The following is a 17,592-nucleotide window of genomic DNA, read 5'->3' on the forward strand; positions in this document are numbered from 1 at the left end:
CGGATAACTCATACCATATAACTAATGTTATTGGATTTGGATATGGATAGCGAATATCCATTTAACCGCTTATATAAATAGTGCTACCGATAACACAATCCAGCAACCAGCAACCCACTGGTCCTTAGTTCCTTACGCTAACCCTCTCCATCTCATTCCCAATCTAGCTGCCGCCACCAAAATCTCTCCTTACATCACCCGATCACCGTATTCAACCCCTCCTCCGTCGCCGTTGCCGTCTTCAACCCCTCCTCCGTCGCCGTTGCCGTCTTCAACTCCTACGTCGCCGTTGCCGTCTTCAACTCCTCCGTCGCCGTTTCCGTCTTCAACTCCTCCGTCGCCGTCTTCACCTCTCCGTCCTCTCCGCTTGTATGATTACTTCCAACTTACTGCGGTTTCCGTTCTGTCTCTTGATTGTTAAGTCAGTAGCTTGATTCTTTTGAAACTGGCCTAGCTTTGATCACGATAGTGAATCCTTCTGTTCAAAAGGATGTTGGTCTAATATTATCTTACTTGTTGATGATCTCTTCTCTAGCCTGATCATATGTCAGCTACTTTACAATTGAATATAGTTATTCTCTATATTTGCTAAACCAGCAACCTGATTGTTTCACTTCTGCCGTTCACTTCTTGTTGACCTTTGCCACTAGATCCGAATTCAATAACATTAGTTATACCAAATCCCCATTCGGATCCGAATTTTTTCTAAAAAGACTATCCAGATCCGGATGTTTAACTTAAGGCCTATCCGTATTCGTATCTGGATCCGGATCAGAGAGGACTTTTTAATCTGAATCTGATCCGGATGGGGTAGCGGGTCGGGTCAGGTCAGACTTAATCTGACCGCTTTTCACCCCTACATATGATGGCAAATAATATCTTCTTTAGGAATGGATGACTGCCATGTCATAAAAATTTGAAGTAACAATGATCTAAAAATATTAATCTTTGCTACTGAAACAGCGATAAGCAACATGATGAGTACTCCATGTCACCAACTTTTAAACAATATATTGCACAACAAAATCTAACATATAAAATTATAATCTAACAATTAGAAGATAACATCTCCTTTTTTCTGACAAAAGGCAAAACCTACTCTGGAGATATTTAATCTTTGATAAATCCTAGATTTATCTCTAATGATATGGATAAATTAGTTTCATATTATTCATGTTATTTAGACTATAAAGAACTTCTATATGTCATAATCTTACTATCAAAACTCAAAGAGATAACTAAACTTGGAAAGAGTACAAGGAAAGTGCAATTCTCTATCTAATTGCATTTGAAATTTTCAAGGGCGGAAATAAGATTCTAATATAGAAAGTAAGAGTCAAAGTTCAAGTCAAAGTTCAAATTCAAAGAAAACTTAAAAAGCCTAATCCTAGTAGGCTTAGAAAATTGATTATGAATTCTATTTAGAAAATCGAAACTGAGTAGAATAATGAAATGTGTATACATCTGCTAATGAAGCGTTGTATTGTAAGTGACAACATTTGGAGAACAGTCGATCTCTTCCATCATTTGAAAGATATAAATAGTCTTTTCAAGCTTCCCCATTGAGAAGAGAGAATTCAGAATAATATTCAAAATGCTGACATATGAAGAGATCCTTCTTGCTAACATTTTCTTTGAAAAATGACCAAACTGATGCTACTTTCCTTTGCTCTGCAAGGGCAGCAAGGATGGTATTACAAGTATAAGTTGAAGCTTTAAATTTATGGGAACCTATCAAACGAAAAATATTTACAACACTTTCAAGCATCTCTTTCTCAATATAGACTTTAATCCATAGGTTAAGAATCGATAGATTGTGATGGCGATAGGTCTCCATGAGAGAACAGAAAACAATAGGACAAGCGACATCCATTCGACAAAGATATTTCAATATGGCCTTAGCCGGCTCATACATCCGGGCTCGAACTAGTATATGAGCTGTAATACAGTAGATATAAGTAATCTGATTGAAATTAGGCTGCTAGATAATCCAATTCAGAATCTTCACAGCCATCTTACTATGAACCTTCATAAGTGACGCCAACTTGTACTCCATGTGATTCAACGATTCCCATCAATGTATCGTTAGCATAGTGTAGATATTATCTTCTACGGAACAAGGAATTTAAAGGATAGGCAATATCTTTTTCTCATGAAAAGCATGGCCATGCTCCTCTTATGGGGTGATCGCCTGCCACCCACCACCCGCCACTCGCAATCGCTTTTAACGTTGCATAAGGGTTTATACCAACATAGAAATATTATGTTCCTTAGGACGTCTTGTACTTTGTAGTAGACCGATTGTTCTTGGATTAGTTTGATACATATTAGATGAACGGTATAATGGTAAGTGCATTAGTTTATCTTATTTTATCTCGTTAAACTTAAACTTACCTTTCTTTTTCTCTTCATCTAATAGAGCGTAAGGAAGAAGACGAAACAACCAATCTCCAAAAAAATCTCAGGCAAGAATCCCGGGCAGAAATGGTTAGGGTTAGGGTTAGAAACTTTCTTATCCACAGAGGAGCATACCATGCTCTCCATGAGAAAAAGATGTTGCCTATCCTTCAAATTCCTTGCTCCGTAGAATATAGTATCTACACTATGCTAACGGTACACCGATGGGAGTCGTTGAATCACATGGAGTACAAGTTGGCGTCACTTAGGAAGGTTCATGGTAAGATGGCTTTAAAGATTCTGAATTGGATCATCCAGCAGCCTGGTTTCAATCAGATTACTCATATCTACTGTATTACAGCTCACATTTTAGTTCGAGCTCGGATGTATGAGTCGGCTAAGGCTGTATTGAAATATCTTTGTCGAATGGATGTCGCTTGTCCTACTGTTTTTTGTTCTCTCATGGAGACCTACCGTCGTTGCAATTCTAATCCGTCAGTTTTTGATATGTGGATTAAGGTCTATGTTGAGGAAGAGATGCTTAAAAGTGCTGTAGAGGCTTTTCGTTTGATGGGTTCCCAGGGATTTAAAGCTTCAACTTATACTTGTAATATCATCCTTGCTGCCCTTGCAGAGCATAGGAAAATGACATCAATTTGGTCATTTTTTGAAGAGATGTTGGCAAGAAGGATCTCTTTAGATGTGAGCACTTTGAATATTGTTCTGAATTCTCTATTCTCAATGGGGAAGCTTGGAAAGGCTAGTTATATCTTCCAAATGATGGAAGAGATCGGTTGTTCTCCAAATGTTGTCACTTACAATACAATGCTTCATTGGTATTGCAAAAAAGGAAGGTTTAAGGCTGCTTTGAAGGTACTAGATGGCATGGACAGAGAAGGCATTGAGCCGGATGTATACACATTTAATATATTAATTGGTAGGTTGTGTAAATGGGGGCGAAGTGCTCGAGCTTATTTATTGTTGAAAAGAATGAGGGAGAAGAAACTATGTCCTACTGAAAGCACATATAATACCCTTATCAATGGTTTTTGTAGAGAAGGCAAGACTGATATTGCTACTCGAATTTTCAATGATATGTTGAATGTTAAGATTAAACCAAGTCTCGTTACTTACAATACATTAATTGATGGGCACTGTCGAAATGGAAATACTAATGAAGCTGCAAGAATTTTAGATGAAATGGAAGCCACAGGTGTAAGGCCTAATGAGTTCAGTTATGGTGCTCTACTGAATGGCTATTGCAAATCTTCAAAGTTAGAGTCTGCTGTGAAGGTTCTTCAAAAGCTGAGATCGAAGGGTTGTAATATCAACCATGTCATGTACACAATCCTGATTGATGGGTTCTGTAGAGAGGGAGACCTCTATAAAGCTCTACAGTATCTGTACACTATGCTTGACGCTGGGGTTAGTCCAGATGTTGTTACTTATTCTGCACTTTTAAATGGCTTTTGCAAAATGGGTAAGATGGGCCAAGCAAAAGAGATTCTATCAAAGATGCTCAAAACTGGGGTTATGCCTAATAACATAGTGTATGCAACGCTGATTTACTACTCTTGTGAGAAAGGGGATGTTCAGAAAGCAATGAACTTATATGTTGATATGCATCGTATGGGTCAAGTTGCCCATCCAGTCATTTGTAATTTTCTAATTTCTGCTTTTTGTAGACTGGGTATGTTGACACAAGCAGAGTGTTTACTGCAACACATGACTAGGATGAAACTAGCAATTAACTCCATTACCTTCAACCATATAATGCATGGGTACTGCAATAGAGGCGATGCATTAGCAGCATTTTGCTTTTACGATGAAATGGTCAGATGTGGCCATTCTCCAAATAAGTTCACATATGCAAGTTTACTTAAAGGATTATGCAGAGGAGGCAATTTGAATGAGGCAAAGAAGTTTCTGACCCACCTCTGTGAAATACCTTTTGCTATTGATACACATACCTATAACTCACTACTCATAGAAATTTGCAAATTCGGAAACTTGGAGGCTGCTTTGAGATTATGGGATAAAATGATCGAGAATAATGTAGTACCTGATATCTACACTTATACAATTCTCCTTAGTGGATTTTGCAGAAAAGGTAAGCTTGTTCCTGCAGTCATTCTATTTAACAAAATGTGGGAGAGAGAACTTTTTCCTAGTCATGTCGCTTATACTTGCTTAATCAATGGACTGGTAAGAGAAGGCCATCTAAATGCTGCTTCATACTTGTTTGAAGAGATGATGGAGAAAAAATACCTACAGCCTGACACTATTGCTTTCAACGCCATGATATTGGGGTACTCAAAGGCAGGTATGATTCAAAAAGCGGAGAGCATGATTTCCATGATGCAGAACAAAAGTATAGATCCAAATCTATCTACTTACAACATTCTTATGCACGGACTTGTCAAAAACCAGCAGGCATTGAAATGTTTTAAGTTATACAAAAGTATTATAAAGAGAGGATTTATTCCTGATAACTTAACATATCATTCACTAATTCTTGGACTTTGCAAGTCTGGTATGATTGACATTGGAGTAAAGCTGTTGGAGAAGATGATGCTAAGGGGAGTTTTTCCTGATAGTTCAACTTTTGATATGCTTATCACTGAGTATAGCGATAAAACTCAGATGTCTAATGCTTTTAAGCTTTTAAATTGTATGAAACGTTTAGAAATGTCACCCAGCAGTGACACTTACAGTGCCATCATAAGTGGATTAAATAGAAGGAATTGTTTCCAACAAAGTTATGCAATATTGCATGAAATGATGGAGAGAGGATTTTGTCCAAAGCACACATATTATATTACACTGATCAATGGGAAATGTAGGGTTGGTGACATTTGGGGAGCATTCAGATTGAAAGATGAGATGGAAGCTTTGGGTCTTGTTCCATGTGAAGTTGCAGAGAGCTCAATAGTTAGAGGCCTTTGTAAATGTGGGAAGCTTGAAGAGGCAATATTGGTTTTTCATGGCATGATGCGAGCAGGGAAAGTGCCAACAATTGCTACTTTCACTACTCTCATGCATACTCTCTGCAAAGAAACTAAGCTTGGTGATGCTTTGTGCTTAAAGGATGTCATGGAACGGTATGGCTTGAAATTAGATGTTGTTACTTATAATGTTCTTATTACAGGATTGTGTACCAATGGTCGTCTTTCTGATGCGCTAGACCTGTATGAAGAGATGAAGCAAAACAGGCTTTGGCCTAATATTGCAACATATACTGTGCTCATTGATGCTGTTTTTATGGAAAAGAATTTTGTGGAAGGAGAAAAACTGCTGAAAGATATACAGGAGAGAGGTTTGAGTTCTTCAGAAAGAGTTCCCAATTGTTTGCAGGAGGGGCTGGAAAAAGCAATGAAGAGATTAAACAATATTAGGCACTGCCGGAGAAGAATTAGTTATGCACCATGAATTGGAACTTATATGCACCATTTTCTTTTTGAGATACATGGCATGCTGAAGTTTAAATCATCAAGGCATATCCAAAGAAAGAAAAGATGAGAGACTGATCAACTTAATTTTGGTACTGGAAGCTCGATTAGTCAGTGATGAGAAAAGCTACCATGCTTGAGGAAGCCTCCTTGCGAACAGCAAAGTTTGTTGACCAGGGTCTTGTGCTTCATCAAAGGCATGTAGAGCTACAGGGCGGGCAATGAATAGGTGCAAACAGCTAGAACATCAGATGAATTGACAAATACCTTTTTCATGTTCAAAACCTATGAAAGATCTCGTTTTGGCTCAAACAATCGTCTCAGGTATACTTTTTCTATTTCTATTTTGCCTATTGTTTTCATATGTGTGGCTTGAGCTGCTAGACTTCATGTCGTGTTTTTCAGAGATCATTGTTTTCATTTTAATGTAGTCTATACTCTGTAGTACCAGCAAAGAAGACCTTTGTTTCATCAAAGTGGTTAACACTCTGTTGGGTCTGATTCCCTTGAGTTTCTGGTGCAATTCCCTTGTTACATAATTGCTTTATTGAATGCCTGGTTGGTCACAAAATTTGGAAACCAAGAAATGCTTCCTGTATGGAAATGATATTGTTTATCTCCATACCAATTTGATTTATAATTAGACTGATGAAATTTTCTTAATTCCATTAGCTACATGATTACTGTAATTGTGCATTATTTACATATAAAAGGTTAATTACATTCTGTGTTGTGTTGCACTGGCACTTAGATTCATATATTACTGCAATATGATTCAGAGTAACTTGTGTACTTGGAAACTATAGAAAAGAAGTTGATATAGATGAAAATGTCATTGAAAAAGTCTAAAATTTGTTCTAGGTTGGTTGTATCTGTCAGCAAGATGTCAACGTTTGCAGATTAGCTCGATCTACTAGGATTGGCAAGTATATGTATCTTGATGATTTTTGCCATCAGTGTTGGAAATATGTAATTGGACAAAAGTAGAATACTTTCATCATCATCAAAAGAGAAAAAAAGAGATAAGAAGAAATGAAAGCAAGGGTGCATAACGGCTTTTATGGAAGTAACATGATAAATTCCTTTTCTGCTTTGAAGCTTCTCTCAGTATTCCTGACAGAAGATTGTGTCTATGACAATTACATTTAGCACACTTGCTTATATTGCCAATAATGGTAGGTCATAATCTCATATTGGCCAAAAACTTGTGAAAAAGAGTACCAGGTAGGTTTTTCTGTCATCAAGGAAAATAGATGATGAATGAGTATTTTTCTTCTTCTTGAAGTTGCTTTGGTGAGAGATTGAACTCATTTTTTACTTGTCATACAATTGTAAGTGACTGGAAATGCTGTCAGATTATCTGTAATCTGTGTAGTATGACTGTATGTAGTTTTCCACGCTTTATTTGTTTTCCTGCCATGCTTTCCTGCACCAAACTATATCAAAAGTAATCCTGACTATTACTATTTATACTCTTATGTGTGCTACTCGAAATTGAAGGCTCTCACTACTGAACTTTTTGGAGAATTTGCTGCCAAATGGTTGTCTAACCCCTTTTTTTGATTTATGAGTTGAGATGTACTTAAGTTCAGTCGGGCATAACGATGCTCAAATATAAATAGCTTTCTGGTTGTATATTACAGAATTCCATTGTTGCTACCTTTGACTGCTATTTGATGATGGGTGCAATGGGACTTTTGGAGGAAAGGGCTTCAAATGCACAGCAGGAATCATGTTTGAAGAGGCTATTGCTCTATTACGATATTTCTATGAACAAGGAAACCAAATGGTATCGATATCTATCATTGATCTTTCCTATCTATTTGTCATCCACTCTTTTTGATAATCTATCATTCACATATCTTAATTCTTGCAAAAAATTTCCTCTAACTGTTGGATTATAATTTTATATGTTAGGTTTGTTGTGAAATATACTGTTTAAAAGTTGGTGACCTGTTCACATATCTCTGTAATGGTAATTTAGTAGCAGAGATTAATATATTTTTAGATCATTGTTACTTCAACTTTTTATGCCATGGCAGTCATCCATTCCTAAAGAAGACATTATTAGCCATCATATGTAGGGGGTGAAAACGGGTCGAATTAAGTCTGATCCGACTTGCTATCTGATCCAGATCAGATCGGATTGGATACAGATTAAAAAATCCTATCTTATCTAGATACGGATACGGATAGGGATACGAATATGTTTTAAGTTAAATATCCGGATCCGAATAGTCTTTTTAGAAAAAATTCAGATCCGGATACGGATACGATATAATTAATGTTATTGGATTCGGATTGGATAATGAATATCCGTTTAACTGCTTATAAAATACCCCTACCAACAATCCAACCCTGCAACCCACTAATCCTTAACCCTAACCCTAACCCTAACCCTTTCCATCTCTTTCCCAATCTAGCCGCCGCCACCAGAATCTATCCTCACCATCACCCGATCACCCTCTTTAACTCCTCCGTTGCCATCACCGTCGTCATTGCTGTCGCCGTCTTCAACTCCTCCTTCGCCATCGTCGTCTTCAACTCCTCCTTTGTTGCCATCTTCAACTCCCTCATTCGCCATTGCCGTCTTCAACTCCTCCTTTGTCACCTTCAACTCCTTCGTCGTCGTCTTCAACTCCTCCTCTGTTGTTGTCGTCTTCAACTCCTCCTCCGTCGCCGTCTTTGCCTCTCTGTCTTCTCTGCTTGTATGATCACTTCCAACTTACTGCAATTTTCGTTCTATCTCTTGGTTGATAAGTTAGTAGCTTGATTCTTTTGAAGCTGGCCTAGCTTTCAGCACGATAGTGAATCCTTCTGTTCAAAAGGATATTGGTCTAATATTATCTTGTTCATGATCTCTTCTCTAGCCTGAAAGCTGATTGTTCTTTTCTCCTACTATTTGTCTTGATGTATGTCAAAAAATTTGCCTCTTTACTCAATCAAAATAGTTTTGTACTCATATATCTTGGTCATGATATTTTTCAGAATTTTTTATTTTTTATGTTAACAGAGAAAGTTTATCTTTAATTCACCATCCACACCATTCATTCACCTTGGACAGGAGGTTCACCATTTTTCCCATTTGAAAAGTGCTTTCCAAGTATGTATTTTATTAAGCTGGTATTGCCATTTTCTTTCACTTCTCAAGCCAGTTGCATTTGCTAAGTGATATTAGCATTTATATAAATAAAAGCATGCTGTCACCACATCTTTAGACCATGACCTCTTTTCTCATATTCAGACCAGACCATGACTACCATACTTTTACACCCTTATAATTTGCAGTAGTGAGATGCTACTTTTTTTTCTAGTACTAGTAAATAATCTTCTTCAAGCTCCACCCAGACCACTCTTCAAAGATTTGATTTAACGTAAAGGTATATTTCATACAACCAATCTAAGTGGCATTATTCCATCTAGTTAGATCAATTGTACATATCAATTTATCAATAGACATTGAGGGGGTATTCTTAAAATATTTCTACTAGTCTGCCTTATACAACATCTGGTTATTTATAATTCTGTTTTATATCTTGTGCTTGATTCTTATGTTTATGTAGGTTTCACACTTTGCAGCTAGTTTTTTCTCTCCTCTCTTGTCTGACAGTTTTGCAACTTTGTAAGAGTAATTAGTTTTCAAAAATTGCTAGACCGGTAAGATTGTTTTTATCTTTAATGTGTTCTTTTTTTTTATGCTCTTACCTTTTTGTAATTAGTTTTAGTGTGTCCATGTTTAGGAGTCTGGCATTTATAGATGCATTAGTTCAAGATGACATCTCCAATAGTATTTTTAATAATGATAGAACAAAGAAAAAGAAGTTGACATCTGAAAATTTTTTGGAAGTGAAGTGTGTTTTGACTTGTTATCAAAGCTTTCTCTTGTTTTTTTAGGTGCAAGTGAAGTGTGCTTTGACTCTTTATTATTGAAGCTTTTTCTTGTTATCAAAGCCTTTTTTTTTTTTTGAAATAGTCTTTTGTGTTAATTGTGTCTAAAATAAAGGTTATAATTGTTTATGATCCTATCTGTATTCGTTTATAATTCTATTTGTATTCATTTATGATCCAATTTATATCCGTTTAAGATCCGATCCATATCCGAAAATTATCTAAATCTGTACCTGAAAATTATCCGATCCGTATCCGAACATTATCCATATATGTTTAGTTAGAATACGATTTTAAATTTTACTATCCGTCCAATATTTGTATCTGAATCCGTATCCGGATTAAAAAAAATGGATTCAAATATGAGTTGAGCGCTATTCGGTCAGTATCCTATCCGTTTTTACCCCTAATCGTATGTCAGCTACTTTACAATTGAATATAGTTTTTCTCTATTTTTGCTAAAACAACAACCTGTAAGTTTCACTTCGGCCCTTCACTTCTTGTTGACCTTTGCCACTAGATTGAGGTCACCATGCTCACGTTTGAACTGTTCGTTAAAATTTTACAAGTTCTTGGCTAGATTAAGATTTTTAGCTTTATGTTCTGTGTTGCAGCTCCAAAACCTCACAGTCCAGTCAGACTAACTCAACTACAGTGAGAATTGGGAATTACCCTTTTTTTAATGTTCTGAAAGGCTGTGATTAGGCAGTCGGCTGTCGTTTTCAAGAATTCAATTAGATGTCCAAAAGATAGAAAACCCTACAAAGAATTTCCTGCGATGTTTCCAAGATGTATGAGGTTTGATTCACTTAAAACAGATAGTTTGCTTTATTTCTTAATTTCAAAATTTACTGCTCTTATTAATTTCTTGCCTCTACCTCTGTTTTGCAGATCCTTCATCATATATCCAGAGTCTGTCTTACATATCACAGGCTGAAAGAATCAATGTTACCTTATTCACTTCTCTGCACATTGCTTACGGGAATAATATTATTAGTTGCTTCATGATTTGCAAAGGATTCGAGATGTGCATCTTGACAGTCATGCGTAGTATCATTTAAAAGGGGAGATCAAAAAAGTCGAATCACCCTAATTTTATGGCGTTGGAAAGAACACCACTGGCAGCAAGAGAGACCTCTATTTTATAATTCTGATCGATTGCTATATCTTTTCTCCCCCTCTTTTTTCATGGCTAAAGTTTCCTAAGTCTTTGAAAAGAGAGGGCTATTTGCACTTTATAACAAATGGAAGAGGGAGGAAGTGCATGGTTAAACTGTGAGCAATATCTATTCAAATTCAATGACTGGGAAGAACAGGCTTACCAGAAAAATGATCAATGTGCTTGAAAAACAATGAGAACAATCCATGACTAGGCTGTAATAAAAGATGAGTTTTTGCTTTCTAATCTGCGCGCTTGTTTGTTCAATTGAGACGTTGATCTATCAATGATTCCGAGGTCTAATTTGTAGTTAGAAATCATGGAATCTCAGAAAGACATGCCAGAAATCGCAGGAAGTCTCCTCCTCCCTGAGGATTAAACTTTATTAGAAGATGCCTACTTCTTGTCCACTGAAAATCTCTAACTGCATAAGCATAAGAAAGAAGTTAAAAAGTTACCATTGCTAAGACAAGCAAGCATAAGAAAGAAGATAAGACTTACCAGTTCTTTAGAACACGGCTTCTCACGCACTCCTTTTAATTTGAGTTCCAAGTCATCCTACATAAGGTGAAATAGAAATATTGAGATCAACAGGATTGTCAGAAATATATTAATATGCCGAAGAGCATTTGAGATCACTGCCAATTCTTGTTTCATTAAATTTCAGGACTTCAAAATCAAAGATGTCTTCTGCAATTTCTTACTATAGAATTGATGCAAAACATGCCCTAAGTTCTGACTAGAGAAGATCTGTTAATATTGAGAAAATTACACCATAGGTGGAAGGGAACTGGTAACCAGAAATGAACCTAAGAATACATGAAGAGATAATTAGTTTTGAATTTGGGTTATGATGATTAGTCCACACTACCTTGTTTATTACCTAAAAAAATGTTGCAATCAGCTGATTTTTTTTATATTTTAATGCTGCTTTATTCACATGAGTATTTATTCATCTCCCTGATGTTAATCACATTTTCTCAAAGCCCATGTCAAATTTGCAACTGGTATGTACCTTGATCAATACTCTGAAATTGGATAAAGAAATTATGAAGTAATTGCTTAAAATAACATGCTATATGCTTATATCCTTTAATCCATCTTATACCATTAAATTTAGATAAACGATTAGGAGACTTCTTTAAGTATTTTAATGTTTCTCTAATGTTATTGAGACTCTCTCAATTTTCTTTGATCTATTTTGTACCATCAAATTAAGAACATATGCACAATATCATACATGAAAAGAATTTTCCTTTAAATTTATTTATTTAGTGTTAAACAAGAAGAATATTATAAAGATTAGATTATAAATATTTTTAATATATATACTTAATTTTAAGTATTTACTTTATTTTTTTACTATTAAGAAACGGAAAAGGGAAGATTTTGAGAGGTTACAAAGCGGGAATCCATCGCTAAGCCTCTGCATCCGGCTCTCGCATCCCTTTGCTCCAAAACCCAAATGCCGTTTCCTGTCGTTTTAGAGATTTCTTCAGGATTTTAATCGAAGTCCAAATTACTGATCTTTTCATCTACTGCTGTGTTTCGCTTTTGTGATCTGTGGGTTAAATGGGTAGAAATGTGGCTGTCGAAAAGAAGCGAACGTTAATATCCGGGGATGTAGTTGTTGGTTGGTATCTAAGAAAATCAAGAGTTTGAAGAAAATGGTTGGATTTTATGCCACTGGATTCAATTTCATTAGATGTTCATGTTTTCTTTAGATCATGTATGACTGTCCTTGAAAAAGGGATATCATGTTTCTTGTTAAGAGTTCTTTGTCTAAACTGCATCTGACCTATCTCTTATTGTATACTTGATTGAATATATCAATACCTTTCAGTTAGGTTTCTATGTGTTATTACTTGTGAGGTTAGTGTCAAATTTGAAGGTGTTTCCTATATTGATGTGCAAGTTTTTTTGCATCCATGCTTATTTTATACCCTTGAAATTAAGGTGAGCTATTACTTTCATGAACATAATTTGTTAAGAACTTGAAATGAGTGCCAACTATTTTTCAGTTTTAACCAAAAATTACTGCTTCATTTATTCAGCATTCAAGTGATTCTTTACTTCTATCAGATCTCAGTTTATGTGATACCTAGAGAAGTATTCTATCAGATCTCTTGGAGAAAGGAAAAGGTTATTGGTTTGAGGAAAAAAAAATTATGTTGGAAACTGCAGTTCATAACAGAAATGATAGGAAAAAAACATGCAATTTTATACAAAGGTGTGGAAGAAATAATTGTTTTGATAGTGATTGCTAAAATGTGATTCAGAATACCAAAAGGATCGGATCAATGAATTGGGGATTGTAGATGCGATCTTAAATGATCAAAAAGTGAACTTTTATGCGATTTTGTTTATATATATATTTTATATTTATTTTGATGTTCTGTTGGCTGCTTTTAAAGAGTTTTAATCCTGTTTAAGATTTACAATAGATTAGGAAAGTTCTAAACTCAGCTGGATATTGTTTTGTTCTATTTCTCTCTTTTTACAATAAATTCACAATAGATTCACTATAGATTAAGCAAGTTTCTTTTGTAATTGTTTGCTTAAATTCTTCCTAAATATTTTGTATTACTTGGTATCTGAAATTATCATATATTGCTGGAAATTTCTTTAAAGATATAATTTTCTAGTATGCTAGTTAAAAGCACTCTGGACTTTATATTAAACTACCAAGTTTTACATCATATATCAATGTAGTCGACCATAGACTTTTGATTTGAAACAAGAATATTCTTAATTTATCTTCAGATAAATCCCTAGACAAAGTGGCAGATCATCATTTTGAGCAGCACCCACACCCTGCTCTAGATGGGATTCTCAAGCACAGGAGGTTGGATTTTTGACATCTGAATAGCAACAAAAGGCAATGGTATATTTGCTTTTATCACCCAAAATTACTACTCAAATAATATCTGCTTAAATTGCACACCAATATATGTCTGTTATTTTGAAGTGATGAGGTTCATTGTTGCAGAATACACTAGGTGATATATAATACAACTTAGTTTTTTAATATACTAAAATATTATATATGATATATTATATATTATATGTAATATTTGGTTAGTAATAAAACTAGGTTTTGTATAACCATACTAAATAATATGTATAGAACTATATTATGTACACATGTATAACATTTGGTAGCATCATGTTTTAATATAATATAGAAAACCATAACTCACGCTTGCTAATCCGGTCTATCTAGACCAGTAAATGGCCTCTTAAAAACTGTCAAATGGCTGTTGAAAATCACATGTGTTGCATATCCGTTCTCAAAAACTGTATATACAATCTAATCGCCTTGCTAGGCCGCATTTGGCCTGTGTGGGGCGGTCCATAGGCCACCAATACTAAGGTAGCCGCCAAAATTGCCTTTCAAAATACTGATGAGGCTATCAATTTTGCAAAACCTTAGCCAATATTCAAAAGTAGAATCTCAAAAATCTATTTTAGGACCGAAGAATCAAGTAGGTGGAAACAAAAATGAATTGAAAAAAAAAGAAAATTGAGGTTTATAACCATATTTTTTTGCGAGGAACTAGTTAGTTAGCTCGATTATTTTCGCTTGAATGATCAGCCATAGCTCGAAGAATCTCCAATACTTTGTCAACATTAGTGACATAATATTTTGCATTAGTTGGCTTTCTGTAGCTTGTGCAAGTGAAGATTTGGGGAGATTTAGGAAAAGCATTTCCTTCAGCTGCCTTGTTAATTCTCTCAAACAGTTCGTCTGATTGATCACCAGCAATGCACAGTATGAACTCTGGTGGTTTCCCACTTTGAATAAGTTTCTTGATGAGCTTCTTGGCTGCCAACCCTTTGGTTATTCCCTGTAGTTTTACCAAGTATTAGTGTAGTTTTAACACTAGAAAAGAGAAAAGGCGATATAATATATGGAATTATACTGAAAGCTATTCCACAAAAGCACAAGGTCCAAATGTATCAGGTGCAAGTTCAGATAGTGGATATAGATTTGATACGCAAAGCCAAAATAGATGAAATATTCCTTGGAGTATACATAAGGAAAACACAGACAACCTCTATTCTATTATTATTTCGTTATGTTCATAAATAATTTCACCTAATATGAATATATGCATACATATTTAGATGATATATCAATATCTAGATAGTCTATCAGGATACAATTTTGAGCCTAGATCTAAGTTGGATAAACAAATTTAAGTTCGTGTCCAGCAAAAGCTGGATGTGGGACCTAGTAATGTCTTAATATATAATTAGCAATCACACACAAAGAGTTCACAGATTTAAAAGTAGTAACCTGAGGTTTAACTTCCACAATATCCTGAGCACTGTCAACAATGACAGGATCATCCTTCAGTAAGTAGCAAAGATGATCCAATAGGGCCTTAGCCTGGGAGGAACCAAACTCAGGATCTGCATGTTTATAATGCCATGCCAATGAACTCTCATTTGATTCTATATAGGAACCATTTGTTGTCTGATTGTAGAATTCCATTACAAGCTCTGCAAAATTTCTCCATTCATAATCCTGACTAACTAATGAAGTAGATTCCCTTGCAGAAGCTTTACTCCACCTAAAGGAAAAGAATGAGCAGCATAATATCTAACAATGAAGGATGATAGAGTTCTCAGTATAAACGGTCGTACCTGATGAAATAACCATGTTCGGCAGCGGCACTGAGAGATACACAAGAGGAAAGCCATGCATCTAGTAGATTCCTCCCCTTTTTGCTGAGAATACATACTGTGTTTCGACTGTCCCTGCATAAGTTATCGAGGATTGCTATAGTTTTTGCGCTTGGAGATTCATATACACATGATTCAGACATGATCATTCCATCATAATCCAAGAATATTACCCTGTTTTTTGCTGCCTTATATGGCAAAGAAATATGTTTGAAGGATAATTCAGTGAGATCAGGAGGATAGGCAACAACCTTGAAGCCTAAGCCAATTCCATGATTGCAGTACACTCCATCTCTACGACCTTCACATGCTTTTTCAAGATCATTTACAAATCTGCTAGTCCAATATGCTAGATCATGTGTAGCTATATAGTTGTAATGTATTTTGTGATGGAATTTTCTTTTGTCTTCAGATAAGTTCATTGCTTCACACAAGGCATCAACAACAGACTGAGTACTATAAGGATTAACGCAAAGAGCTCTGCTAAGAGTTTGAGAACAGCCGATGAACTCTGATAGAATCAACATGCTAGAGTGAGAAGATATACACCTTTCTCTATCCATGAGTTCAGATCCTTGCCTGCAAACAATGTACTCATATGGTATCAAGTTCATACCATCTCTTATAGCAGTTACTATGCAGCAATCGGCAGCCACATAGAAAGCAAGTTTCTCCGAGCAAGGAATAAAATGATCGATAAGGACGACGGGCGTATATCCTGGGCCACCAAATTCTTCATTAATTCTTTTGGCGATGAAAGCCACTTCACTTGTTGTTTCCATCACATCTTGTTCTTTTCTCCTTGGAGGATTGATAATTTGAACAATAACAATTTTCCCTCTATAATACCTATACATCTGCAGCATTTGTTCCATTGCAAGCAATTTCAAGATGATGCCTTTGAACATATCCATGTCATCCACACCAACAAACAATGTCATTCCTTTATATTCTTTCTCAATTTCTTGAACCTTTGTGATCGTAGCGGGAAGATTCAGTATTGATTCAAGCCAACCAAGATGAACACCGACAGGAAGAGACCTAATTGTCACTTTGCGACCGTAGTGCTCAACTGCAATATGCCCATGTTTTACTTCATGATGCAGTCCCAGTATCCCGCTGCAGCAAGAGAGGAAGTTTCTCATATAATCGAATGTTTGAAAGCCAATGAGATCGGAGTGAAGTAATCCGCGAAGTATTCCCTCACTTGCAGGTAGAGTCTGAAAGATTTCTAATGGAGGGAAAGGGCTATGAAGGAAAAATCCAAGCTTGATTCGGCACACCCGCTTCCTTAAGAAACTAGGTAGAAGCATAAGGTGATAATCTTGAACCAAGACACAGTCAGAATCTGAATCTATCAAACCTACCACCTTTTCACAGAATTGCATATTTGCAGAAACATAAGCATTGAAAGGCTCCCTGTCATAGTGTTCACAAGAATTCAGACTACAATGGAGAAGAGGCCATAATTTTTGCTTGCAGAATGTGAAATAGAACTTGTCAAAGAGGTTATGGTGCAGGAAAGTAGGTACACATCTGAATTCTTTGTAGAGCTTCTGATAGACAGTTTCTTGCTCCTTTTCGTCATCGATTGTAACATTTAAATTGCCTACATAAATGACTTCAGTTTCTGCTGGAAACCCATCTTTCATTTGTAATAGCAATGAGCTTTCATCCCATCTGAAGCAAAACTCTCCAGTTTCTTGATCCTTTACAGAGTACAGGGGAAGGAAATTAGCTACTATGATTGTTCTTTGCATGACAACTAACTTTGGACTATCTTCACTGATGAAAATTCTTTGATTTCCGCAGGACAAGTTGGACATGACCATCAAGGAATTGATCTGAAAAAAAATCTTGTTCATGATCAGAGCTCACACAAAAGTAATATCATCTGTGGAAAACTGCAAAAGAGATGTTGATGTGTATTGTTCTAATGCACATAATCTGGTAAATGCATTAACTAGGTAGCAAGACATAGCAAAATTGCCTTAAATAATTAAGAATAAA

General features: G+C 35.8%; 2 protein-coding genes across 5 annotated transcripts; one reads left to right on the top strand and one right to left on the bottom strand.

Moving 5' to 3' along the window:
* The first annotated feature begins 226 nt into the window (after positions 1-226).
* Positions 227-10,676, top strand: LOC140771494 (uncharacterized). Of its 4 annotated transcripts, XM_073113077.1 has the most exons (5): positions 228-369; positions 2,420-6,170; positions 7,490-7,635; positions 10,349-10,532; positions 10,626-10,676. In XM_073113077.1, the coding sequence occupies exon 2, from the start codon at positions 2,485-2,487 to the stop codon at positions 5,824-5,826; it is 3,342 nt and encodes a 1,113-aa protein (XP_072969178.1). In that variant the 5' UTR covers positions 228-369; positions 2,420-2,484; the 3' UTR covers positions 5,827-6,170; positions 7,490-7,635; positions 10,349-10,532; positions 10,626-10,676. The 4 variants fall into 4 exon arrangements, with proteins under 4 accessions (XP_072969177.1, XP_072969179.1, XP_072969180.1 ...); XM_073113076.1 differs by having other exon boundaries at positions 227-6,170; XM_073113078.1 differs by having other exon boundaries at positions 227-6,170; positions 10,349-10,525.
* Positions 10,677-11,278: 602 nt separating this feature from the next.
* On the bottom strand, positions 11,279-17,414 carry LOC140769887 (probable alpha,alpha-trehalose-phosphate synthase [UDP-forming] 8). The gene is made up of 5 exons (XM_073110776.1): positions 15,544-17,414; positions 15,194-15,470; positions 14,514-14,741; positions 11,395-11,451; positions 11,279-11,317 (listed from the first exon to the last, which is right to left on the bottom strand). Exons 1-5 carry the CDS (start codon positions 17,412-17,414, stop codon positions 11,279-11,281), a joined length of 2,472 nt encoding a protein of 823 aa, XP_072966877.1.
* Positions 17,415-17,592: the final 178 nt, after the last annotated feature.

Source organism: Typha angustifolia, chromosome 11 (genome assembly GCF_048772165.1).
Source record: "Typha angustifolia cultivar Huaian chromosome 11, ASM4877216v1, whole genome shotgun sequence".
In the NCBI taxonomy this organism is placed as follows: Eukaryota; Viridiplantae; Streptophyta; class Magnoliopsida; order Poales; family Typhaceae; genus Typha; species Typha angustifolia.

Bases quoted from the DNA above. Each gene is read 5' to 3' on its own strand.
- LOC140769887 (XM_073110776.1), bottom strand. From the start codon at position 17,414: ATGGTCATGTCCAACTTGTCCTGCGGAAATCAAAGAATTTTCATCAGT. The intron at 14,742-15,193 runs GTTACTACTTTT...GTAAAACTACAG, and splicing joins TTGTGGAAGTTAAACCTCAG to GGAATAACCAAAGGGTTGGC. The intron at 11,318-11,394 runs GTAAGTCTTATC...ATGCTTATGCAG, and splicing joins AGCCGTGTTCTAAAGAACTG to TTAGAGATTTTCAGTGGACA.
- LOC140771494 (XM_073113076.1), top strand. From the start codon at position 2,485: ATGGTTAGGGTTAGGGTTAGAAACTTTCTTATCCACAGAGGAGCATAC.